The sequence below is a fragment of the Pieris brassicae genome, chromosome Z (assembly GCF_905147105.1).
Source record: "Pieris brassicae chromosome Z, ilPieBrab1.1, whole genome shotgun sequence".
Classification (NCBI taxonomy): domain Eukaryota; kingdom Metazoa; phylum Arthropoda; class Insecta; order Lepidoptera; family Pieridae; genus Pieris; species Pieris brassicae.
This window is the reverse complement of record NC_059680.1, coordinates 6,807,550-6,834,553: the sequence shown is the minus strand read 5'-3', so window position 1 is coordinate 6,834,553 and position 27,004 is coordinate 6,807,550. Positions and strand designations below refer to the sequence as shown.

Genomic DNA, 27,004 nt, shown 5'->3' with positions numbered 1-27,004 from the left:
GTATTAACGACTTAAGCAGCTCTGTATTTACAGCTAAAGGTCAACCATGAAGTTCATATTAGTTGATACTAGTAGTACTATTTATTGAAAATTGAATGACACTAAATTGTTTGTGCTAAGAATACAGATATATAAATGCATTATCTTTTGTAATCATTATTATTGATGATGACATATAAAACAGCGTTTTTAAAAAGCAAGAATCTAGGATATTGGTAAAAATTCAAACCAATTTTAGCATTTTAAATATGAGCTTCAACGACTGAACAACAGACCAGCATAGTCGCTTTCACGACGCATCTAACGTACTTGCTTGAAACTTGGATTGCTTCTAACAGTAACATACCTATGCAGTTTCTACATATTAAATGGAATACACAAGTCCTACATAAAGCGACATTAATATTATTTAAATACATGTATATGATGAAGCAATTGCATGCTACATCATTATCGTTCGAAGTGAATTACATCACTGTGCACTGGTGAATGCCAATAATAACTAATATATACAAAAAGGACATTGGCAGCCGCAGAGTAGTCCATAGGCTCTAATGGTAGAGAAGGTCTGGTTTATACCACAACGGTGCATCTTAGCTAGCACATTATGGAAGCAAAGGTAGTGTGAAATCTTTTACGCTTACGCACATTGTAAGCTGAAAAGGTTTTACCATAAGCGTAAATAAATGTTCATCTATCGAATTGTGACCATTAGCTCTAGGGATGACTCTGGCGGCTGCAAGTCCTACAATATATTAAAACACAAATCTACACTAATTTAAATTACATCCAATCAAGTGAATTTGGTCAATGCCCGGTTGGCGAAATAGTAAAAATCAATACAAATTTCAAGACGTCTACTTAAAAAAAAGACGGTTCCTCTATCACGAAAAGAGTTTTAAGATTATAATAATTACCTTGGCAGTGACTATAATCTTATATCTAGATCGAACTTTACTGAATTAACAACTGTATATTTTATAAAACCTGAAATTTTGAACAACTATTAATAAATAAGTAAAAAATGGCTTAATTTATCGGAATCAAACCCACAATCTCTTTTGTATGAATATACTTAACGCATTGTAATCTAACCTATCCTAACGGATTACGAAGGATAACGTAACGAAATAAAACGAAAAAATAAAATAAAACTATATTAAATTTGCAAAAAAAAATACAACAAATAATGTATAACATAAAATAAAATCACCTTATTTAAATAAACTTGTGTGAATGTGCATTATAATTTAATATACATAGAACCAAGGCAAATATGCAAACCAAGGAAAATAATGAAAAAGAATTCATGATCGCTGAGATGTAGTCTAGTCCACATATGCCGGAAAGCCGAAGTGAACAGTGTAGAAAATATGATGCATGGCCCTACTATGCGATTAGTACAAATTTACTGTTACTAGCGGACCTGACAGACGCTGTCGTGAACACATGTCTTAAACAAAAAATTCAAATTAAAAAAAAAACAATTCGTAAATCTTAAACATTCTCTGTTTGAAAATAAACCAAAAATGTCATCAAAATTTCTCTAGAAAGAGAATATTAAGAATAATGTTTAAAAAAATCCGTTAATGTAAAACTAAAACAGATACAGTTCTACCTTACTTTACTATATTGGGACTACCCTACAATCAAAGCGCTCATGAAATGTGCCAATATCTTAAAAAAATAAATACAATTTCTGTACAAACTTACAAGACATCGTCTAAAACCCGATTTTGTTTTAATGTACTGAAAAAACCGGTAAATTTACTAATTTTTGAACTTTAATAGCGTTGTTTAAGCCAGAGACATAACCGGTGACATAGATGCCAACAATCCATTGTTACCAATATTTAAAAAAAAAATTAATTTGGCATGCCTTTTAGTTGGGCAAAGTTTGCTTGACCTCATCTCATGCTACGAGATAAAGGTCCTAGTACCTACATTCAAACATTTTGTAAAAAAATTGTTTATTAAAAAGAGTTAGTGCCAGTTCCTGTCGTCCGTTCTTCGGCTTTGAGAACTGGGCGTAAATATACATTTAGAATAAATTTACTGACGTTTATAAATGTATATACATAAGTCAGCATACATATTGTTTAGCCCGATTAATTGTCAAGAAATTAATTCAAAAACATATTCTTCTAAACACTTTGAATTGTTAACAAAATAAGTTATATTATGACAAATATAATTGGCTGAATAGATAAAGTATTATGTTTCTAAGATTTAATAAATCAGTAGGACTAGATATTGAGCGATTATATGGAACTGGATGAACATAGACAAAAACTACTAATCTATGCTTAACATACGAATTATTATGCATTATATTACACCTTAATTTAACCGACTTACCATTGACATAGACTAGGGTCATACTGCATACATAACAATATATTCGTGTATAAAGGAATGTTTAAGAAGCGTTTATATTCAAGTGTAATAAGCGAAAATAGTAAATACATTCTTAAATTAAAGCAATTGTGCTCTTAGCCCAATAATAACTAAAATAAACTTTGGCCAAAAATAAACATATCACTAAGAAGCCAGTGATTCTCTCAGTTTGAGCGGCGTATGTAACATTGTAATAAAATATGCTAAGCATCGAAAATATTCTGGAATCCATATTTAGTATAAATCCGATATTTCCATTTAGAAAAAATATGAAAACCAGCAAACCTCTGAGTTACGCTAAACATGAAAAATAGAGCGTTCTCTTACATTACGTAAAATTTTATTGTTATTACTACACTATACCCTTCACAAGGTCGTCAATCACAATCATATTGTGCTGCATTTAATAAAAAGAAATACCTAAATACAAAATGAGGCAAGAAATTCTTATTCTTTCACATAATGCTCTTACAATAGGGTAACTTTGATAGTATGTAAATTGCTGATTGTACAGCAATGCTTAATATTTTTTAGTATAGCCAAAGGATTAAATTTCCTTACAAGTGTATTATTTAACAGTGATGACTTTAATCAAGGTTACCCATTGTGAACTTAAACTGAAAATACGAGCTAGGCTCAATCAAATCCACAATCACAACACCAGAAAAAATGTACGGTTACATATCTCAAAATTTACAACACATAATGAACAATCATATTTAACAAAGCTTCTGACGAAATGGATAAAATTTGGACGCTCTATATACTCTTGTACTGCAACAAAAGCGTAGAAGCAAGACTCGCAAGATGGCGGGACCCCCCTCGTCTACAAATACTAGTAATATTATTGGATAAATGGCTACACCTGTCCTCTCGCGAGTTTACTTAACGATATATGTGAATAAATTAAGGTCCCGATAATAAGATAAATTAAAACAAACTAAAATTACTCCTGTTTGTCAAAATATAAAAAGTATATTGAATTGTGACATACGGAAGTCATAATTCGCCTCTCGACTCTTGATTCCTACCATCAACGTCTTCCAAATCATATCATCATTCAATTAATTTAGAATGCAAATTTGCGAAGTTTATGCTTTAATAAACTGATTCTAAGTCTATATACATAAAAAGAATTGCAATAAAGGCAATAAATTATCAAAAAAATCGTCTGTAAAATACAGGTATGAATTTGAAAACATTGAACATTTTTCAAGGCCAAATCCTTATTTATACTTCGTTATTCTATTGGCAGTGTTAACCAAATATTGTATTTTAATCTTTGTTCTAACAATAAAAATGTCTTGAACTATTGTTTAGATTAATTAAATATTATTTAGGCGGTCGAAAAGTTAGCATAGTTTGGCGAATAAAACCTTTAGAAACGAGCCTTATTTTTACACGAAAGTCGACAATTACGTAGTATATATATTACTAGAATAATCTAGTGAAGTCTAAGAAATTAAACTAATATTTCCACGCGTCATTAAAATAAATCACATAAGATTTTTTAAAATATTTAGTATCGAGTCAAACTATAATATCGTAACAATATTACCAACATAACAAAAATTGTTACTACGAAGTTCTATTCCCGCAGATTCAAGAAGTTGATCAGCACTTAAATTGTTTTCGAGAGTCGAAAGAACTTAGTCAAAAATGATGACTGTAAAAATAAAATTGAGGCATAAATAAATTAAAAACCTAATATATACATTATCACATTACTTAAATAATAAATTCATATAGGAGAATACTAATATCATATATACGTTTGAAATTCACTAAAATAATACTGGAATAAGAAAAATAAATTCATGTGGAGATCGTCTGTGAGTTACCTGAAAGAAATAACTTGAACTAAAAAAAAAGACATTCCATATAATACATAAAATGTATAGCCAAGAAGCACTTACAAAGTGTACATAAATCTCATGATCGATCTCTTAGTATCTTGATCTAGTTTGAAATAAAAAAAATGTCGTGCCATATATCAAGGCCGGCAACGCACTTGCAAACTGGACTTGTAGGTGTCCATAGGCGGGATTTAGAACTAATTAGCTATCTTACCTTGAGAGAAAAAGAAAGAAATTCACAATAGGAAAAACACTTTGTGAACGGATTAAAGCTATGTATTATTATTAAAACTTATAATTATTTACATAATTCTAAATTTGAATTTTTTTCCCGACGTTTCGCGAAATACTAATTTATTGCCCCGAAATACAGATAAAACAACTTTCTCTGCAGCTGTGATACTTTTGACATTTAACACCCTTTGTCTTCAGTCACCGTGACCACGCACGCTAAAAAGCACGCGAAACGTCGGGAAAAATACAATATAAGATAATTATAAGTTTTAATAATAATACATAGCTTTAATCCGTTCAAAAAGTGCTTTTCTTAATGTGTAAAAGCTATTTTAACAAAAGACAATACTAAAATCACAATGGTCTAAATAATTGTGGTAAATAGATCACAAAAGTACATATATACAAGTACAATATTATATACATGTTTTTGCGCTTAATACTTACCAAATCTAGTGGGCCGCTCGAATCTGTTCCAGATCATCGTCAGAATCAGTGGGCGGGGCTTGTTCCGAGCCAGCCAATACTGTAAGGTGTGTAGAATCACTTTGCAGCGTACTACATTCGCCACCAGCGCTACCCGTCCAAATACCACATTGAGCCTTCTTTTGCAATGCTTGTACGTATGACTGAAAGACAAATAGTCAAATTATATAACCAGCCAGTCTTAAGGTTTGGACTTGTAAAGTATAAGGTAGTGTTAGTGACGCCCTTTAGACATTGTGGGCGCTAGACATAAGGGCCGGGACGGACTTTGCAAGAAAAGAAATATTCTCTAATGGTGGAGCGAATTCAAAATAAATTTACGAGATACATTTAGATTAGATGAGGTTGTATGGAGTGTACCCACTTTACCCAGTAATGTATCCAACTTTGTTTGTCTTGGGTATGATGGGATACAACAAGTTAGAGGTAAGGAGGGACCTGACTATCACATTATATTTTTTAAAGGTAATTAGAGGCAAAATATATAATGCGGAAATGTTGGAGAGACTGGGGCTTCGTGTGCCAAATAATCGCACTCGGCGCGATAAGCGCAATTGCTGGCAGTGGCTCGGGCGCGTACGAACTTAGAGATGTTTTTATTCGCACTCGGGCTGAATTCACAAGAATTGCATTATTTATAATCAGTTATAAAATGGTTTAGATTTTAAGTTTTTACTTGTTATGTTTATATTATGTTTTTAGTTTAGTTACTGTAAAAATAGGAAATAAATAAATAAATCTTACGAGTATTGTCTCGTAACAATGTATGCGTCAACAACCTCCCATTCTACGGATACTCTCGCAGCTTTACAGTTATCTACTTTTTTTGTGAAGAGGTATACATATAGAGGTTATTGGATGTCAAAAGGTTTTCTGTGGATTTTGTGAAGGTGGCCTAATTTTATAACAGTATTATAATATTTTTTGTTGATCTTTGGCCATGTATGTTTGTAAATAAATAAATAATAAATGTATATCACTAAACAGTAGGTTAATTTAATGTAATTCACGAATAGATTAAATTATGCTTCTTGGTTTCTATTTAAATATAATTCGTTAATAGTAAATTTGTAATAATAAGCGCAAAGCATCTTCTTTTTATTATAATATTTTGGTCTCACAACAATGAGTTCAATGATTGATTTAACGAGTGATTACATTGCAGCGCGCCTGACGTTTAAGAAGCTTGCCTCAATGTTCTCCCTGCCCATACAAACCTGACGATAGTATTAGGCATCGCAACCAGTTTCATATTACGATGCGTATTATACACATAATCAAAATCTTTACCTGTGAAATGACATCGCCGTGTGCAGTCCGCACCTGATAGAGGTAACGATATTTGCGCTGTTTCATCTCTGCGCGTTGTTCACGTGTGACTGGTCTAGCGGGCTGTGCCTTGAGAAGACGCTTTTGTGCGCTTATGCCTGTAAATATATAATTAACTTAAAATAGTAAAAGAAACTTACATCATTAAAATAAATTGCCTTATCGCTAAAACGCTAAAACATTGTGACTTATTAACACTTCTCTCTTTCGATCTCTCTCTCTATTAAGTCCGTTCTAGAACGTCAACCAAAACTAAAGTCTGAGCTTCAAGAGGTGTTAAATCAGTTATTCTACATAAGTGTGACATACTTGACATTGCTAAAGACGACATTGTGACTTGATATACTAATTAGAATATAGACCCCTAGACTCACTCGTGAAAGAGAACTCTGCTGTCACAAAAAATTATCGTCACAACAGCATTTTCAATGCTTCGTACATTCAAAATAAACATACAATGAAGTATCAAGATTATTAAAAATGAATAATTTATTTTTAGATCTAAAGTATGTTTATGAAACAAAACGGCCCTAAAGTGCCGACTAGGAATAGCACTCAGCCATCTCTACCCGTTCATGTCATAGAAGGTGACTAAGGGAACATAAAATTGGAAAAAATAGGCAGGCATTTAATACAGAATTTGTCGAGGAGACGAAATTAATCAAAAGGGCAAAGTCTGTTCTAACTAGTCTGGCCATCAAGTCAAAACCTATGGACTAGGTACATATTAAACAAGATTGAGAGATATAATGAGCTTTATACCTCTTTTGTGACTGGTCTGTCCAATAAACAATCCACGAGCTCGACTTACCCGACATTACACTGAAAACATACCGCCTATCACAATGCTTTCGAGACTCTACACATCCGCTTTGCTTCTAGGTACAGTGCCTAAAACTGCATAGAGCAGGAATTTAGTAATTATTTTAATCAAAAAGGGCTATAAAACACGCTTGAAAAACTACAGAACATTAAGCCATTGAGACTACTGAGCCAGGTAAATAAGCTGTTTTCGAGAATTGTCACAATCTATCTCGAACGCAAGCTCGATGAGGCAGATCGTACCTAGCTACAATGGAAGAAACCTTCAAACTCATTGAAAGGAATCCGATTCACGGATGATATTGTTATCATGGCTGAGTCTCGGAAAGATCGCAACCGAATGCTCGTCGACATTCAGAGTCTCAAAACAAAAAGGTCTTAAAATATTTATGTCGCGCTTACTCCAGTAACATTGGGAAATTTAATTCTTGAGGTATTGCATGAATACGTTAACCATGGCCCTTATATATGAATAGGTAGATCCAAGCTTACTAGGTTTCGCTCCCTACATGCTTAAAGTTCGAACAGTGCGTCCTATCAGTGATGACTTACGGCTCTCAGACTGGGTTTCTTACACAAGTTTCGCGTCGCTCAGCGAGCTATGGAGAGAGCTATGATCCGTGTTTCTCTACGCCATTGAATTAGAAATGTAGGGATCCGTAGAAGTATTAAATTCACTGACATAGCAAAAAGAGCGTATAAGCTTAAATGTCAATGGGCAGAGGATATTGGAATTGGACCGACGAGGACCAGTCGGCGAAGCGTTTCACGACCTCCCACTTGGTGGACAGATGACTTGCTGAGGAGTGGAGGGAATGTCCTGGGTGCAAACCGGTCGTACTGGTAGATCAGGGGCGAGGCCTATGTCCAGCAGAGGAAATCAAAAGGTTGAAACAACCGCTCGATGAAACAAACTGACAAGTCAAACGGGATAGTCTAATAGGTATTAGTAACACTAAAAATGTTTAGAAAATGAAACACGCTTCATGTAGAAAGTTGCCAATACTTTTATTGTTCGAAGTAATCTCTGTTCCTCTCTACACATCGTCGCATTCGATGGAACCACTAAGAAAAACAGTGGGTCCATTCTTCCTTAGGGCTATCTTCTATGGCATTTTCGTACGCTTTCACCGCATCTTCAGGCCTCCTAAAGCGAATATCTAGAATTTTATTTCTAGTTCTTGGGAATTTATGAAAATCGCAAGGCGCCAGGTCAGGACAGTATGGCAGATGACTCATTATCTCGACACCTGCCATAGTCTAATATTCAACAGTCCTTTTTATGGAGTGCGCTGAGGCATTGTCGTGGTGAAGGAGGATCCTGCTGTCGATTTTTTTCTAAGACAACAGGCAAACAGCGATTGACATCCCCGTCTGCTGTAACTGTCCTTCCATCTTCTAGCACAACTGTCGTGAAATGAGCTTTCCGACCAAAGAATGAGGCAATCATCTTTTTGCCTGGACTTCTTCCTTTCTTTACCTAAGTTGGCCGATCCTCGAAAGGAAACACCCACTGAGCTGATTGTCTTTTGGTTTCGAGATCGTAGCAATATATTCAACTTTTATCACCTATGACGATGGCAAATACAGCATTTGAGTCACACCAGTCCATGCGAAGGTGTTTCTGGTCGTCGGTTAAAGTATAGGGAACCCATCTGGCACAAAGCTTCCTGACGCCTAAATGTAATATTTTTTTTAACTTAACTTATACAAATGCCTAGGCCTGCCCGTAGCTGCTGATAGGTCACTCTCTTATATTCCTCTATTAAGCGTCCCTCACCAATTGTAAATAGCGGCACGAGATGGGGCTTCATTAAGAAATGCTAATCGCAGCCTGTCACACCTTTGTTGTTGAGTAAGCCCACAACGAAAGTCAAAATAAATCATTCACCGAAAATTTACTCGCGTTAGGTTCAATTTAATTCACAAAAACAAATGACAAATGAATGCAATATACTACATTAATCTACAAGAGTTCTAAAATTGAAATTAAAAAGTTTTCATTAGCAATGTTTCTAATATTTTCAGGGTTACCCACGTAGTTAGGGGATAGCACCAAGGACTTTTAATGAGTAGGGTACAGCGACTGTGAACCATTTAACGCACCGTTAAAGTAATTGCGGTATGGGGCAAACTCTACATCGGGCGTATAGCTATACCCCGTGTCTCCAAGTTACAAAAAGTAATGCATGAGGTTCCTTTTTAAAAATTACAAAATCAATCGATCGAATCGATCGCCAGCAACTTCTATATATCAATACTTAAATAAAATATCTGTTGCTCGTGAAATATAATTTTGGCAAATATTTTAATTTCATCTTCGTAAAGAAGTGCATACGAAGTGAAATAGTTAAATCACGGTGGCAACTGATTCAGTTAACGATAACCCAAATGATGTCTCAGTCGTAAGCATATACGAATGAACAAATACCGGTATTACCAATATTAGTAACGTCGTCAGAATGAAATGAACTCTTAGTGTATATATGTGAAAATAAAAATAAGTACGACACATTTAAAGATGATACAAAAGTAAAAAACTCATCTTTATAAATAAATAAGATACCTATATATGTATATATAACAACATCATGAAAAACTTTATATAATTAAATGGGCTATTAGAGAAACTTTAATAAATATAATTCAGCATGCTTGTATAAAGATCATCGAACGTCGAGACAGAATATAAAATTCTACCCACAACATCTCGACGTGTTTTTAAGGCATTTTTCACGTGCGCTTTGTAAAACCAGTTGCCCGTCGAGATATTTTCGAACCAATAAGTCTTAGTCCTTCAAGAAAAAAATGCACAAATTCGTAAAAGGTCGGCAATGCACTACTAGCGAGCCCTCTGGCTTTGAAAGTATCCATGGGCTGTACTTAAAATCAGTTGAGCCTCTCGCCATACGGGCGGGCCCCCTGTTCTATAAAATAAATACTTACTCTGTTCGTGATATATTCCGGTGCCTGTGAGAGCACATTGTGCAGTGAAACCGACAATGGCGACAGTCGGCCAAGCAGCTAAAGTGAACCACGATATTGTACAAGGAGGTGGCACAGTTGGTTCCAGCTTTGCACGCTCCCACAGCTGGAAAAAATATTTTTTTTTTATTTTTAATCACAGATCAATGACTACATACACTTCAGTAGTCGTTTCTAGTGAAAGTATGTATATATATTATCAAAAATTTCTATAGAAAGACTTTATTCTGTAAATTAAAATTATCGAAACGTGAACGATACCGTAACATAACCAATGGACGTCACTTAATCGTTCATCAACGTTAATATGAAGAATGTAGTAATGTTCAAAAGAGTTTTTTTAACTTTAAGGTATAATAAAGTACGTAATAAAAAACAGCAAAAACAAGAATTTAATTATTTATTAGATTAACTCTTCAATATTGCATTTGTACTTCAAGCGTAACAATAACTTCCTAATAAAACAAGAATTTTCCCTCACCTCACTAAAAAAAATATATTACTTTAGAGTTAATAATATCTTTATTATTTATTTTATAAATAAAAATAACTTACCCATTTGAGCATAACCATTCTTTCAACATAATAATCCAGAGATGTAGCGATGACAGCGCCGCCATACACACTAGTTCCGAAGATAGTTAAAACTGAAAATTTAGAATAATTTCCATATATTTTGTATAACAAAAGGGCATTATACATACGAGAAAGAGTTGAATATCAAATTAGCAAACTCAATCAATTGCAAAATAAATAAACATCTTTTTTAGTGTTTTGAGAGTATTAATGAATAAACATCTATAGCAATCTCTATAAGCAGTTCGGAATGACTTCAGTAAGACAGATTTAAATTCTCTTCCCCTAGATATATTTTTAATGTTTAACAAAGGGGTTTTCTATGACTTTTTAAGAGATATAATAACTTCAATAAAATAAAACTATTTTGAAATTAGAAGTTTATTTTCACCATTTTATTATTTGAGACAAAAACCTGGGCACGTCATCAACAATTTTTTTTATCTATTTTGCAAATATGACGTCAATAATTTTTGCATGTGTTAAAAATAATATTTCTCAAAATTAATGTTCTTAAGAAATTTCTAGGTGTTAGTCATACATGAATCAGCTTACGTTAAATTCATCGTATTTAAGGAAAACCAATAAAAATATATATATGATTCAGCAAATTTTAGCAAGTAATCGCTTAAATTAACTAACCTTTCTTCCAGTACAAGTTGATAACGGCGAAAAATATTCCGGACAAAAGTAATGAGACGACACATAGCCAATACTGTAACAAATCATTTTTATTAGTATTTTTCATTAAAAATTAATCTATACAATACAGCCTGAAGCTTTTAGTGTGTGGTGTCGTTTATCTCCTCTATAAGGGCATTCGATTAGTAAATTAATATTAAAATCATATTCCACGAAGATCGCAAAAGCAATGTGAAAAAATTCGCAACGTTTAGACAATTCATACAATTTAATGGCGTTTAGCCGACATTATGTAAACATTGTGTTCATTAATAACTCTTACGTTTATAAAGATGCTTCTATGACTCGCTCAGCACCAAAAGTATTAATTATTATTTACCATTTGAAAATCGCACCCATAACATTTTAATGTCTAGCACTGCCAAAAAGAAATGATAGTTTTTGGAGGAATCTCTTTAAAATCAGTTATAGTTCACTTTTCTTTTATATTCAATGAGAAACGACTACCTCGAGCAAATAAATTAACAGAAATAAAACATTTCGCAAGCAAAGAATATTTTAGATACCAATAAAGTTATAAATACAAAAAAAAATCAATTATAGCTATCGAGAAATTCAATAAAGCTTTTCGCTGAATACAGTTGGAATTGGCTTCGTGGAAATTTGATTAAATTTTCTCTTTGAATTCTAATAATCTTTTCTAGAAAGTACACAAGCAATTACATTAACGTGGGTTGTTCAAAGTAATTTGTAAAAATTCATTTTGTACGTATTGGATTTCGCTTAATTGCTAACGATACTGTGAACTTGTCAATATCTTGTTCTAATATAGACAAATTGCATATTTTCGATACAAAATTTAGTAAACAATCTCTCGAAGTTCAAAATGAGACAAAAAAAAATTACATAATAAATAATGAAGCTCGGCTAAGCATGTGTTCTTTTTAACAGACTTCAAGAAACCGAAATATAATAATAATAACTCAGGGGGAGTTCTAATTTGTCTACAACATACTTTAGAAATTCAGTATTCAGATTTGTTAATTATAGGTAAACTCCTATATGATTCATGATTCCAAATAATAATTATTATTGATTAATAGTAAGAGAATATTTAAATAATATTGGTGTAAAAGACACGTTAGCTTATATATTATTCTGTACATACGTAAAATTATTATCTAACTCAATATGAACAATGTTAAGATTATAAGACAATCATATCCAATTACAATCCTATATCTGATATGCTTAGTGCATGTATCAGTGCAATTCAACACGTTATGTAGTTACAGCTACGCTTCAATTGATTCTATTAGCTTATCTAATAGCTGAAACGATCAATCTTCTACTTGGGTATAATATCCAATAAGGAAGATTATCCAATATAAACATCGTTCTTCGGAAGCAAGTTCACTTAAACATGCTGCGCCAGCCAAATTAGTACAATCACATAAGACACCCCAACCAGAACAATTTTGCAATTATCTAATAATAACTTTTCTCTTTAGGTAGGCTAGTAATTTGTACTTTTAAACTGTAAAGAATTGATGGGTGGTAAATAATAAAAAGGAGTGACATTGTTTACAGTGTACATTGTGTACATTACTTATTTTTGGTGACAATACCGTTTTTGTGTTCCATAGCCACTAAATGACCGTTTTAGATTATAGCAAGGACTTTATAAATTGTTACTATTTAAGACATATAAGCTATATAAAAAAATATTAGTTTAGTTTAACAGTGGTAATTGATTTTTAACATTTAGGGATGATTTCTAATTTTAACAGACCAGTCACTGAATACTTTTATTATAATTGTTAATTTAAGTTCCATAAACAACACCATTATTAATGAAGCTCAATATTGTACAATTGGAGAAACTTACCGTATTGAGTCTGCTGTCCAGAAACTGATCATATACAGCAAGACCAGCAATAGCAATCAATAATCCAGTGTGAAATCCAGTCATAAACAATCCAACATACTGAATAAGCATTGTTATCAGTCCAAAAAGTAGTCCAGCGCATAGTGCAACACCTTCACAACAATTAAATATTCATATACATGTCCAAAGATTAGTTTAAAGATGGGTGCTATGATAAAGTATTTAAATTTTATCAAATCATTATTACTCACCAACATTTCCATATGGCGGCATCAAGTATTCTTGTAGACATATAAGATACACTATGGCAGAACCAAATGTAAACCCCGTCAAGAACATACTTGCTTTAAAACATCGGTATCCTAAAAGGCACATTAAAATAAGGAAACATAATAGATATGTAGAGAAAGTTAGTATATGATTAAAGAAACTTAACTTACCAAAAAGGGAATACACTATTCCAAAAACAATATACATAGCACATATGACACTTATAACTGGATCATAATTAGTATTTATGTTGGTACAGAATGAACCTTCTATGTGTGGGCCATTAAATGAAAAGGTTGTATTAGGCGGCCCTTTTGTTACTTGTGGTACCAGTTGCCCAACTGAAGACATCTTTCAACTTTGTCCAGATAAGACACAAAAGTTGGCACTATTTCTAAAACAAATTATGTATATTTTTATTAAATAATTTTTTTGAATAATTAATAAATTAATACATTTTTATTGCATTAGTAAAGACACATGATAAACAATGTTTCCTCAGTTCACTTTATTATGTTACACAAATTATTTAAACAACATAGTAAAGATTTTCTGTATTATAAACAAAAAAGTATATAAAAAAGTCTTAAAGTCTTAAAATTAAAGTAAAAATTGTTATTGAAAAAAGCAATGATAAAATTATCTGTAGTATACAATAAAAATATTGATATGAAATATTACATACATTACTCTACTAAAATCGTTTGATGTGATTGTACCGAAGATGTAATCATTTTTCATAAATACTTACAACATTTTATTCCGATTTGGAAATAAAACTGTTTAGGTAGTACTCACCATCATTGCATGTCTGTTCTTTGCTTTTTCATCGTAAAGTGAAGTACCCTGATGCATCCACTGCAAATAATTATTATTACTTCGAAAATATATTAAGTACAATCACTAATATCATTATACAATTATTCACAATGTAAGTAGTTTTTTGTAATATACATCTAGTTTTAGTAATGCACAATATACTAATCCATTGATCTTGCAAGGAAAATTACCTCTGTTTGTTTTTCTATTTTCTACTTTTGTAACAAAGATTTCGAGTTTCTACAGGGTGACGGACTGGAGTGAGGAGCAAAGACTGAGGAATGACTATAGACAAAAGAAACGACTGAGTGAAGATTTTAGATTTCATTCACGACGTAATGAACAAAGGTAGGATAAATGTAGGATATCCTTTTACTTAAGAATATTTAAAAACGAGATTTACTGCGAACGAGGATTCGCGTATGTCAAAATTAAATAAATTATTTCCCTTGTACGTCAACGTACAGAAAGTCAGTATTAGCGCTTATTCTCGTTTCTGAATCATACCCTTACTTCTAACTGCAAATGAGCCATAATGTACAATCAGTAATTAGGTCCGAAGTAGTGTTTGCTCGTTGATCTTAATATTAATAAACTCGCATGCACTATAGATTCGTTACATAAAATGGCTGCAGTTGCCTACAATAACAATTTATTAAATTTGATTAGATTAAATGTAAATTTGCTATAAATTTTCATTATGCAGGCAGAAATAAATCTTTTAATGATATAAACTTTACCAATATAAGGCTCTACTTTAATAGAGGAGTCCTAGGATAAAGTCCATTTTTACGTCAACCATTACTATTAATACGTTTGAGAATATCAACAAAGGCATAATAAATACGACTATTTTTCTGTGAAAATGATTCTTGTTATAATTTACCTACCATCACAGTGATGGCAAATAAAATATGAATAACGTATTTGCATTTTATATTCAAAAATATATTATTTTTATCATATTAAGTATCAAGATGAATACCAACAAACTATAATGACGCAACTGAGTTGTCCACATAACCAAAAAGGTAATTTAGCACGGCTGTGATCTCAAATCCCATGAATTTTTTCATTACGCACAGACTTGAAACTTGGACTATATATATATATATATATATATATATAGTCCATACTCCATAATATTATAGCTCACTTATCTGTATTCTGTGCTATAGAATACTACTGTCTACTAGACATAATATAGAGTAGGCATAATATAATATGGTACCCACAACCTAGTGGCTAGTATATATACATATTCCTTTATTATTAATCACAGAGTAGGTACCTTTTTTTTATATAGAAAGTAGAAACTATAAATTGAAAGTAATATAGGTTATTTATATACTCATTAATACTGATGTATAATACATTATAAACGAGACAAGTTTTCGTGCACCAAATCATTCTACACTTGTGGTAAATATTTTCACTCTTTACATTGTTATCTACAAAGCTTCATTAGCTATTAACATTTAACAATGTGTTGACAATCTTGCCATCACTCAGAAATACCGCGATTAAAGTTTGGTTAATTAAATGCAAAAAATATTTCAAAGGAATACTTTCACTAATCAGTTAAAATAAATATTTTCTCTCTTGGGTTGTTTGTATTGAGTTGCGCATACTCAATGATGATTTGGACAGTCATTCCCGAAATATAAATATCACAAACCTGCCACCGTGTAAAGTGTAAACAGTTTATCCGGATTCCCACCTCGAAATCAAAATGAAAATTACCGTAACCACGCTTAACGACGACATCTTTATTCTTGATGTTTCTGAAGATCTGGAACTAGAAAACTTTAAGGCTTTTTGCGAAATTGAATCTGGATTTCCCGCGAAAGATATCATTCTAAATTTTAATGGTAAACCTTTACTTGACGACAAGAAGACCCTCAAGGAACTTGGCGTTAATGATGGAGACATCATCATTTTAATCCATCTGGTACAATCGGCTTCTAATCTAAATAATCGAGATGCCAACCAAGGTAAATATTACATTCTTTTCAATAATAATAAAATTGCTTTGTCATGTCTCTTTGTCACATATGTCATTGAGTGTTGCTTTCATCATAATTTCACATACATACTCTATACTATAAAACTATTAAAAAATTGCAATTTGACAATATGGCAAAACCCTTATTTTATGTCAAAAAATTATTACTTTTAATTAATTTCTAAAATTAATATAACTCTTACTCCCTAGCAATCCCATCAAATTTGGCAAATCTAGACTTTAGTAGTATCCAAGTCCCATCAAGTGCTGGCACATCAATGGCTTCAAGAGCAACACCTGTAGAAGAGGATCCTAGAGTTATTAGAGAAATGTTTTTGGCAAATCCAAATGAGATTGCTTTACTCAAACAAAACAACCCTGCATTAGCTGATGCTCTCCTGAGTGGAAATCTTGGTAAGTTTAATTCTTTAAAAAAACTAATTGATGTGTAAAGCATGTTTTAACTATCCCCTTTTCACAGACACATTTGCTTCTGTTCTGCGTGAACAAATAGCGGCAAGGACAGAACGGCAACAACAAAGAATCAGGTATGTAACTGTTCCTTCTTTCTTCATCCTTACTACTTATTTCTTCCATTTCTGCTTCACAGTACAATACTTAATTTAACTTTATAAAACAACATTTTTTTAATTGATTTTTTGTAAAAATAAGTTTAAATATTTTCAGAATGATGAACTCAGATCCATTTGATACTGAAGCTCAACGGATGATTGCTGAAGAGATAAGGCAAAAAAACATAGAAGCAAATATGGAAGCTGCAATGGAATATAATCCGGAGACATTCGGAACAGTTGTTATGTTGTATATCAACTGTCATGTAAATGGGTAAGTAAGACACATGCTAATATTTTATACATAGTACCTTTGACGAGAGTGTATTGCACTGCCACATAATTTAAACAATGCTTTTTAGTATTCTGTCACTGTAATGAGTGTTTTTTTTTCTAAAAGCATCCTATTAAAGTTAATCTTATGGCTGCACTAAGACAAAACTGTAATACACAATGTGAACTCTATATATAGTAATGCTGATAATTATTTTTTTGCATCATAGTTATTTCTTGTGATATGGAACGAAATATTGTTTAATTATTATAGTTTTATTTAACATAACATGATAACATATAGATAATGATTAATAAGAGCCTAACAACATTATAAACCTGAGGTAAACAAGTTAAAAAACCAATTAAAACTTTTTTGTTTCAATGATGCCAAACATAAGACTAGATACATACAAGGAATTAGAACTTATGCTGCTTCTGTTATAAAACTTTCCCCAGCTGAGAAAGTACCCGCAAACAGTAGGTGCTTTACAAGTTACTGATATTACCAGCTTTATAATGAGTATTGTGGTTGTTATTTAGGTATAATATAAAAAAGCAAACCAACCAAAGTCAAGTAATTTCGATGTTTTAGGGTGTTTCACATTAAATACACAGATATTACAAGGAGTTTACACTGTATGTGTATTATAAATAAATGAACACTACTTAATGACAAAGTATAAATATTGCATGGATAATTAGTGTCAATGTATATAGCTACTTGGCTGTTCGGAATTACAGATGTTTAAATGAATTTGTTTTAGATTCCCAGTAAAAGCTTTCATTGATTCTGGTGCACAAACTACAATAATGTCCTCCGCTTGTGCTGAACGATGCAATATAATGCGCCTTGTTGACACAAGGTAAGTAGAAATTAATAACTATTATTGAAAATTTTACATAGACTAGACTAATTACTTAGTTTTATGGTCTGTGATGTTTGACTTGTTATATCTATCCTGTTCATAAAAATATGGTCAAAATCCTTGCATGCTTATTGAATTTGATTGACCTCATTGTGTCCTTCATAAATTAAAATATTAATAACTTAAGTATTATTAAATATATGATTATTATCATAAACAAAACAATACCACAAAACAGCTCATTTCTTTGATTATGAATAAATTTATCTTGTTCGTTTAGTGCATTAACCTTAAAATTTATAAAGCAAGATATTTTTCAATAACATGCACTCAGTCTAATTATAGTTAGTCTGTATCACCTTCAGCATTCTTTTGAATGTTTTGGCATCTTATGTAAAATTATACATGCCAAATCTATAAAGAGTTTTAAAGGAAACAAACAAAAATTAATTTCCAAATTTTTCTTTAGTAATAATAATTTTGAAATATATCTTTACGGTTACATATTAGTCCTATATTGGGGTTTATACGTTTTCTATTTCAGATGGGCTGGTATAGCGAAAGGTGTTGGTGTCCAAAGAATTATAGGACGTATCCACATGGTCCAAATGAGAATTGAAAAAGACTTCTTGACTACATCATTTTCTGTTTTAGAAGAACAGCCGATGGATATGCTTCTTGGACTTGATATGCTTAAACGGCATCAGGTATGTTTGCAATTACGAATTTAACCTTTTATTAATAAATTTAAAAAGCGTAAAATATTTTTTATGGAGTTTTTTTAGACAGTGCAGTTTTAAAGACAACAAATATTGTATAGGTTTAAAAACTTAAAAACAACCAAATGTTATTTTTTTATATTCCTGTGTATGTTAATAATATATTTATTATTTATATAAATAGAATATATATTTTAATAGATTTTTTTTGTAGTGTAATATAGATTTGAAGAGGAATGTACTTGTTATTGGTACGACCGGTACTGAAACGCCTTTCCTTTCTGAATCTGACCTACCAGAGTGTGCTCAATTGGTTTCTGAAGATGAAATTGTCAATCAATCATGTCGCGATCAAAAGGACCGCGAAGGAAAGGAGGCAGCTGAGAAATCCAAACAAGGTGGGAGAGGAAAAAAAAGAAATATTTAAAATTCCAATTAACTATAAACAATTCACAAAAAAATTGTAATCGATAAAAATAGTAAAATATATCTTTTATACATTTGATATGTTCTTGTCATCTTATTTTCTCTGTGACTATGTTATTACGCAACGGATTTTAAGGCGCTTAAATTGTTAAAAAAAGTCATTTTTGCGTCTATTTTGAATATCATTGCATAATGTCCAAATTGACATATCTACTATTTATCTAGGAAGTTTTCTAGTCCAGCTAAAAAATTTGAACAATTTGACATCTGGGGTGGGTTTTACATTACATGTATATATTTGTATATGTGACATGACTATGTCAACCGAACCGAAAAATTCTATGTTTACCACGCGATATGTATATATCCTATACAGTTATAACGTAAGGTTAGTTGTTATTATTTCCTATTGGAACCGATAAGTAATATTTACATACAGTTTTATATGAAGCTACAATGTGTATATGATTACGTTTTCACGCACGCGAAAGAGGTAATTATTAACAGATAATAATTAATATCACGCATTTATTCAAGTAGAAAGTAATAGATAATGTAGCAGTTTTTCACTTAAATATCATCGTACATACATTAGTCATTAACATCGTATTAGTCATTGTATGTACTATAGTATATTAATAATTATATTTGTCGGATTATAAAAAATAGTCATTATTTGCAGAAAACTAATAGTTTTTTTTTTACTTCCTGTCGTTATGTTATAATAGTGTTATACGACTCTATGTGAGAAGTATGTCTTAGAGATCCGTCTTGTTCATAAACGTATAAAGCTCAGTAAATTTTTTGTTAAGTTTCCAAATTGACTTGAGATTTATAAGCGCGGTAATAGGTTAATAAATAATGTTGGGACTGCAAGCGAACCACGTGTGACGTGATTAAACAATTACTATGATTATTTTATTACTGTATGTCTTGTTCGTTTATGAATAGGAGAACTTTGAGATTAAAAATACTAGAAATAGTTGACTAAACATTTACAGAAGCGAGACAAATCCAAAGATCGACTTCGAGTGGTTCGCCCTCAACTAGTACGAGAGTTGGTAAGATGTTCACAGAATATACCAGTAAATGTTTTTAAAAAAATGGGTATTTTTTTCTCAATTTAGATTTGATTTTTGAAATTTTGAAACTGTTGAGACGATTTGTGCGTTCTCGACACATTATACAAGTTGAAATGTGGATTAATACATGTGAAACGTGTAATAAATTATAGAAAATAATATTGATTTTTTTATTATTTTTAAATTATTATATTATAATATAGACCCTACGACAGTATATGTATCATAGCTTCAGATACTATAATTCTTTGATAATTTATAGATAAGTAAGATCAGTTTAGAAAAAATACGTGTTCGTTACTATGTTACCCTTTACTCTCTCTGCACAGCCTGGGCTCGAACCTGTGCCCTCGTTATTAGTTGCAGCCTAACTATTGCACTGGTCAATATTTATTTCCAGTCATTATAGCAGTGGATATTTTTCAGGTCTGGGTGATCCAAGTCAAACGATCCTGCCCACAGACACATTTCGCGAGACTGATGTTGAGGAAATAGTTAACCTCGGTTTTACTAGACAGCAGGTATATAATATTTATATAGTAATTATGTCTTCATTAAACTGTTGGCATGTTTGGTATCTGTATTTTTTAATGTTTTTTTTATTAATCATTAAAACAGTATCTTACCATTTTTCCCAATTCGTAATAATATGTTGTAGTTTTCAAAATCTAGCTCGGAGAAAAATAAGAGCTGTGAAGTTAAATAATAGTATTTAAATAATATATTTCAAATAAAAATATTTTTGTTATTGAGAGAGATACATAACAGAGATCCTATTAAGTTGTTTGTTTCATTCACAGTTCACACCTGATCGAAAAATATGGCATAGTTTTTTGGTTGTGAAAAATATAAATGAAAGGTCGTTTACCTTTTTAATTATGTCAAAAAAGTTTTTATAGCTTGATAAAAAAAATTAAATTGTCTTCTCTATTTTTCATTAACTGTATTTTAATCGAGATTTCGTTTATAATTTCCTCGCATTGTTTTAAGCCGGTTATTATCATTGGATGTTTTGGATGTTTTTTTGGATTTGGATGTTTAAAATTGGAATTCTTCCAACAACAGTTGTATTTATTTATTTTTTCTAGGTTATAGTTGAGCTTCGTCGATTCAACGGAGACAAAACACAAGCTACTGTGGCACTGTTCGCTAAATCTCTCAAATTTTGACCGATGTCACCTTATAAAATGATTACCACAATTAAGACCTATTTTAGAAGGCTTCAGAAAACTGGCGTATCCTTTAATTTCTATTAGATTATTTGCGTTTAAAAAAAATTGTATTTCTAACAGTCTTGTTTAGCTCACTTTATGTATTTGGCCGGAGATAAAGTTTATAGATCTGCTATATTGTAATATTTCTTTCAATCAAATCAACTATATTTATTGATTTTTGCGTTTACTATAAATGAAGTCATTTTTTCTACTCTGCACGAATGCCTGAGCTAGGTCTTTTGTAAAAAATTAAGTTCGCCAACACCGAAAATGTTTATTTTATATAGAAATGAAACACTTGAGCAATGCATATTATTGTTTTATTTAATGTTTAATGTTTACTGTAAAATGTTGAAATGGTAAAATTATTGTACTGATTATTATTATTTTACTTTTAGATTGCAATGCTTGTAATTTAAAAAGTTATTTTAGATATTCTTATCGTTTTATCGCCCCGTGACGTCTTCACAGGGCCGCATGGTTTATTCTATATAAAGAAGAAATTTTAACTAGGGATTTAGAAATACTAAAATGGGTTTCCCTGATTTTAACTGATTTCAGATTGTTAATGCTATTTATTCTTAATCGTATAAGAATTTTTCGAGATATTCAAAATAATTTGTGTTAGACCTAAGAAGGTTTTGGGTATGCAAAGGCATAAGGACTTTAAAGTGAAAAAAATCGCATGACGTAGTGTATAAGTTTTAATGATTAATTTCTTTTAAAAATATCAAGCCTCACACAGAAATGGTATTTAGTTAAGTTTTATAATGCTATTTTAAAATTATGCTCTGCCTTTATTTTTTTTAAATTCGTCATCTACGTTTTGATTTTAATACCTTAAATTATATGCTAGTTTTTACAGTTACTAAAAACAATGAACTACCATTGTAAAACCAATTTTACTGTAATACTGTGCAAATACCACTAGGCGTTTTTATCAATATACATATTATTAATTTTTTTATGAATATAGAAAATGTGTTCTATATCACCATGACCTCATAACGTAACAACTTGAAAGATGTCAAGACTAATTTTAATAAATATTTGTTCAGCTAAAAGTTTTTCTATTATACGCCTTTAAATTCAAGCAGAGAATTTGTAAAATATTACTAATATTAGATGTTAACAATTTTTGAGTTGCCTTACGTAATATTATTAAAATTTATACCTACACATTAGTCTCAGCAAAAAAAAAAAAATTCGAAATGGCCACCTTTGCTCAGACAACTTTTAATCTGTTTGGTTACAAATTTGGATTTACGCACTATTTCTAAGGGAAATTTCGCCACTGCTTGCTCCAAAGACTTTTCAAGAGAGTCAATGTCGCCGTGTCGTTAAGAGCAGGCCATGTGCTCTCTTAAACTGACCATAATTTGACGTCTAAAGGGCTGAGGTCTGGGATAGATAACGGCCAAACTTCAGCTCTTATAAAGTCTGAACGTTAGTTTCAAGCCAGGCTTGTGTAGATTGTGATTTGTGACCAGGTGCAGAATCCTGCTGGAAAGTCCACGGTATATTTTAAAAAAGTGTATTACTGAGAGTTTTCACAACATGATCCAAGAGTGTATATGACTGCGATTATAGGACAGGTGGTCAATTTTTCGTTTATTAATCTACAATTTAAAACAATTTGGTATTTTTCACAGGGATCGAAAATGAGAGGATAACGCCACGTGACTACCACCAACTCATTACGGTCGCTTTCAATCCCAATCCAATGTTTACTACTAGCGATTTATATTTCAATCCATTTCTTATAAAATACTTTTCAATAACCGATCGATAGATCGTTTTTGTAAAATATCTTTAATTCGACAGAATTTTGATATTTATCAATCTAAATTTGCGAAAATTAAGTTAAGCAAGGTTCGGGGTGTTTAATCTCCTTTATATTTTGTTTTAACTAAGGTATATTAATTATATACAGGTGATAGGGCAGATAGTTGTTAATCGAATTCTTAAGTGGTAGAACTGTTATAATGTTTGGTATACACAAACAAAAATCAAAGATTCATTAATTTTCTGGGGTAAGCCACTACCTAGGGTAATAATGTTCAAAAGTTGATTAAAATGTTTTTATTTATTACAATGTATAAGAAATTGCCACATTTATTATATAAATATTGGTATAATCTGGTATATAACGCTGACTTGGTTTTACATTAGGTAGTTATAATATGGAAGTATATGGAGTTATATAATTTATATAAAAAGGTTTTATCTTAATTAAGCGTAACACTATTAGCTCACATTATAGGGATACATTTTCACACTAGTTGTGTCCCTATTTTTGTAAAACTACGCTAATCATAAATATATATTCCAATTTTTATAGTTGATTAAATATTTCTTATCAAACAAAGAATATCATAAATAAATATCACGACGCTACAACGGGCATTGGTATGCGTCAAAAAATATATAACATAGAGGTATCTTTACCACCAACCCTTTTTATGTAATTAGACAATGTCGTCTGCCTCTAGTCCGTTAGTTACAAGTTTACTGGACATTGCTGTTAAAATATCAGTTAGCCTCGCAAATCTTTGATTGGGTGTGGTCATGGCACCTCTTTCGCCCCACAAAAAGTTTATATGAAATTCTGTACGAAATAATTCGAGCAGAGAAGGATCCAACGTAGAACCAAGGGAAGACAATTCTTGTACCACAGTTCTGGCGTTTCTTTTAAACATTTCGACTTGGTTCGGGAAATGGCGCGCAGCTTCTAGATGAGCTGCTGATGCGTTGAAATCAAATTCTAATGTGTTCATAAGACTTCCTGGAAATGTATCGTCTGCTTGCAAGAGACCACCGCTATCCCCATCTGTAATATACATTTTAATATACCTTTCCTAATTATATATGATTAGCTGTCTCATTATCATCATCATCATCTTTTAAAGATGATCTAATCATGGCATGGCATGGCGTGGCATGGCAAGCAGGATTTCTAGAATTTCGAATCGGTATTCGGTATACAAAAATATACGTACCGAATATGTGAAAACATAAAATTGGTGGTACAACGTAAGGTGTTGTTGTGTTTGGAGGTAGTGGATTGTTGCCTTCATTCATGCTTTTAAAACATGGACGTAATTTTGCTTCAAACATAAAAGCATTGTCAGTATAAACACGTCTTAATATATTCCAAGCGGTTTCTAACCGCTCCACCTGCAATGTAACATAATGCGCGTTAATTACAATCGAAATTGTTACAACTAAATATTTTGTAAATTTATTGTACCTGAGGCATACATAATCCAAACATGATTGCTGAAAACCCATAAAGATTTCCCAAAGCAGTTTTAGTCTCGATGGCTAACAAAATCCAATCGTTTATAATATCAGCTCTCTGGCGATCAGTTTGACACGTCAGTATAGTCACAGCAACAAGAAGTCGGAATGTTTCGACTCTGAAAACAATGAACTTTTGAGAACAAAATTATTAACGAATTTATATTTGATTACAATGAAAAGTAATAAAATTCAACCTTTCAATTATATCCAGACGTAAATTTCGGCCTTGTGGCAAAAAGCATAATTCTAGACCCGATGCTGTTTTATTCAAACCCTCGATCTGAACCGCGTCGTCTAATAGAAAATGTAAATCGATTTTGGTCAAGTGGTTCGCTAAAATGCGGGGCCCGGATGTTCTCAGGAGTAATTTTATTGAATGCAATGTTTCTGACTCTAAGGGCTTGTTTAAGCTTGGTGATATTATTTGAGACTGGAAATTTTCGAGATTAATCCGAGATTCAACGGCATAGTCCAAGTGTTCTAATTGAAGTAATTTCGCTTCTGTCAAATCGTAATCAAAATGTTGTTTCATTGTTGGGGTCGTTGCGTTATAATCAGATTCCACTCTGTTTTTATTTGGATCACTGTGAGCAGAACTTTGTGTGGAATCTCCAGAACCATTACCGGAATCAGACCCTGATACTTGGTAGAGTCTTTGTAATTCTAAACGCCTATCATCAGCTTTTGGCCCGTCATACCTTGCAGGCTTAGCGGGAGGACTAGTAGGAAGATTAGCATCCCATGTATTAGAACATGACTCGCTTGAAAATTTCACTAAATGCTTATTAGTTTGTATAACGCCATCGGCGCTTGCACTCTTGCCATGATTGATGTGTTGAGTCATGTCAATAGGTGTAAGGGAATGAGAGCGTTGCTTTTTAAAAGGTACTCGTAATTGCATTCCTGGTTTCGATGCAAAATGACTATATAAACTGTATGGATTTCCATAGTTACTTTCACCAACTGGAGATACAATTGGATTTGAATCTTCGTTTGTAATGTACGTTGTTAAAGGCACTATTCTGTTTGCTGGGTACTGAATTCTAGCTCCGGAAGCAGCTGATATCGGCTTTCCTGACCCTACGTAAGAAGTTATCAGGTCAGCGACGGTATCATATGCTTCATCTTCAAACTGGTATTGATATCTTTCATATACAGTTTCTGGATGGACTACAATCTAAAAAAATAAAGTAAATTAATGTTATATAAATGTATTTTATACCACACTAATATTGGTTAACCATACCCTTTGTATGACGAAATGTAGATGTTGGCCATTGGATCGACAACTAAGGACATAGTTATCGGGTTGTGACGAGGAGTCTCTGACCAAAAACTCTCTATCTTGCTGCAACAAATTTTCTGCCGCTGTTCGACTTAAGGCGCCGTGGTACCAAGCATGAGAAATTATTTGATCAGAAGGTAAAGAGAGTTCCCACTCTAACAAACCCGACGTTGTCATTGTATCCTTAAAATAAGATATATAATCAAACTTATATATTTTTGCAATGAAAATGAAAATAATACTATTGTATATGTGCAATTTCCTTAAATAATAAAACGTCATAAAATAAAATTATGTTAATTACGTATTCGCATTCGCCGCGATTTTTATATTAACTTAAGATTTATTTTGCATTATTATAGTAGGCGCTTTGGTTGTTTCATAATATTAGAAAAAAAAAAACTATACGTACCATTATGTGCACTGCGCACTTATTTTTTATTTGAAATATTATTTGAATAGGCCACCTAGACTCGCCCACGTCTCACTATGCGCAAGGCAGGGTACCGGGAATTGTAAAAATCAATAAGTTCGCGGCACCCTCTCCTGCTGAATGTTGGCAGTTAGTATACTTTAAGGGGGAACTTCATAGCCCACAGAGTTAGAAACAGATTAAAAATTGTGCAGAATGTGTTAGAAAACATAGTTGACTTATTCGTCATCATTCTTATGTTAGGGCATATATCTTTAATTTCATTCTATTATATTCCATTTTCTCAGTTATTTAATTATTTCTTCTCAATATTCGCCAGTAAAGTTACGCCATTTAAAATGTTATTCTAAAAAAAGGCATCGTTGTCTATGATTAGGTGCAATACTGCACTTTAATCGAAAAACAAGGTTTTGCTTTAGAAACAGTGATCCCAGTGGATGGAATGGATCTTGAGCATATATTGAAGTAAGTGTTTTTATTACTGAACATTTTTTCTGGAGTAAAGTTTGTTTAAACATT

At 32.0% G+C, this 27,004-nt stretch overlaps 3 protein-coding genes across 5 annotated transcripts; 1 reads left to right on the top strand and 2 right to left on the bottom strand.

The window, feature by feature from the left end:
• Nucleotides 1-1,228: 1,228 nt before the first annotated feature.
• On the bottom strand, nt 1,229-14,734 carry LOC123718761 (transmembrane protein 198). Of its 2 annotated transcripts, none has more exons than XM_045675536.1 (11): nt 14,496-14,734; nt 14,284-14,343; nt 13,656-13,879; nt 13,467-13,577; nt 13,216-13,367; nt 11,328-11,400; nt 10,665-10,756; nt 10,071-10,215; nt 6,264-6,400; nt 4,935-5,116; nt 1,229-4,063 (listed from the first exon to the last, which is right to left on the bottom strand). In XM_045675536.1, exons 3-10 carry the CDS (start codon nt 13,834-13,836, stop codon nt 4,940-4,942), a joined length of 1,068 nt encoding a protein of 355 aa, XP_045531492.1. In that variant the 5' UTR covers nt 13,837-13,879; nt 14,284-14,343; nt 14,496-14,734; the 3' UTR covers nt 1,229-4,063; nt 4,935-4,939. The 2 variants fall into 2 exon arrangements, with proteins under 2 accessions (XP_045531492.1, XP_045531491.1); XM_045675535.1 differs by having other exon boundaries at nt 1,229-4,238; nt 14,496-14,731.
• A 780-nt stretch (nt 14,735-15,514) lies between these two features.
• Nucleotides 15,515-21,774, top strand: LOC123718661 (protein DDI1 homolog 2). 2 transcript variants are annotated; one of them, XM_045675352.1, is made up of 10 exons: nt 15,516-16,298; nt 16,520-16,723; nt 16,791-16,857; nt 16,997-17,155; nt 17,922-18,020; nt 18,568-18,730; nt 18,957-19,140; nt 20,170-20,229; nt 20,677-20,771; nt 21,339-21,774. In XM_045675352.1, the coding sequence occupies exons 1-10, from the start codon at nt 16,037-16,039 to the stop codon at nt 21,417-21,419; spliced, it is 1,374 nt and encodes a 457-aa protein (XP_045531308.1). In that variant the 5' UTR covers nt 15,516-16,036; the 3' UTR covers nt 21,420-21,774. The 2 variants fall into 2 exon arrangements, with proteins under 2 accessions (XP_045531309.1, XP_045531308.1); XM_045675353.1 differs by lacking the exon at nt 20,170-20,229 and having other exon boundaries at nt 15,515-16,298.
• A 1,784-nt stretch (nt 21,775-23,558) lies between these two features.
• On the bottom strand, nt 23,559-26,589 carry LOC123718968 (breast cancer anti-estrogen resistance protein 3 homolog). The gene is made up of 6 exons (XM_045675992.1): nt 26,465-26,589; nt 26,014-26,235; nt 24,962-25,944; nt 24,715-24,883; nt 24,464-24,641; nt 23,559-24,294 (listed from the first exon to the last, which is right to left on the bottom strand). The coding sequence occupies exons 1-6, from the start codon at nt 26,465-26,467 to the stop codon at nt 23,933-23,935; spliced, it is 1,917 nt and encodes a 638-aa protein (XP_045531948.1). The 5' UTR covers nt 26,468-26,589; the 3' UTR covers nt 23,559-23,932.
• Between the last annotated feature and the right edge of the window lie 415 nt (nt 26,590-27,004).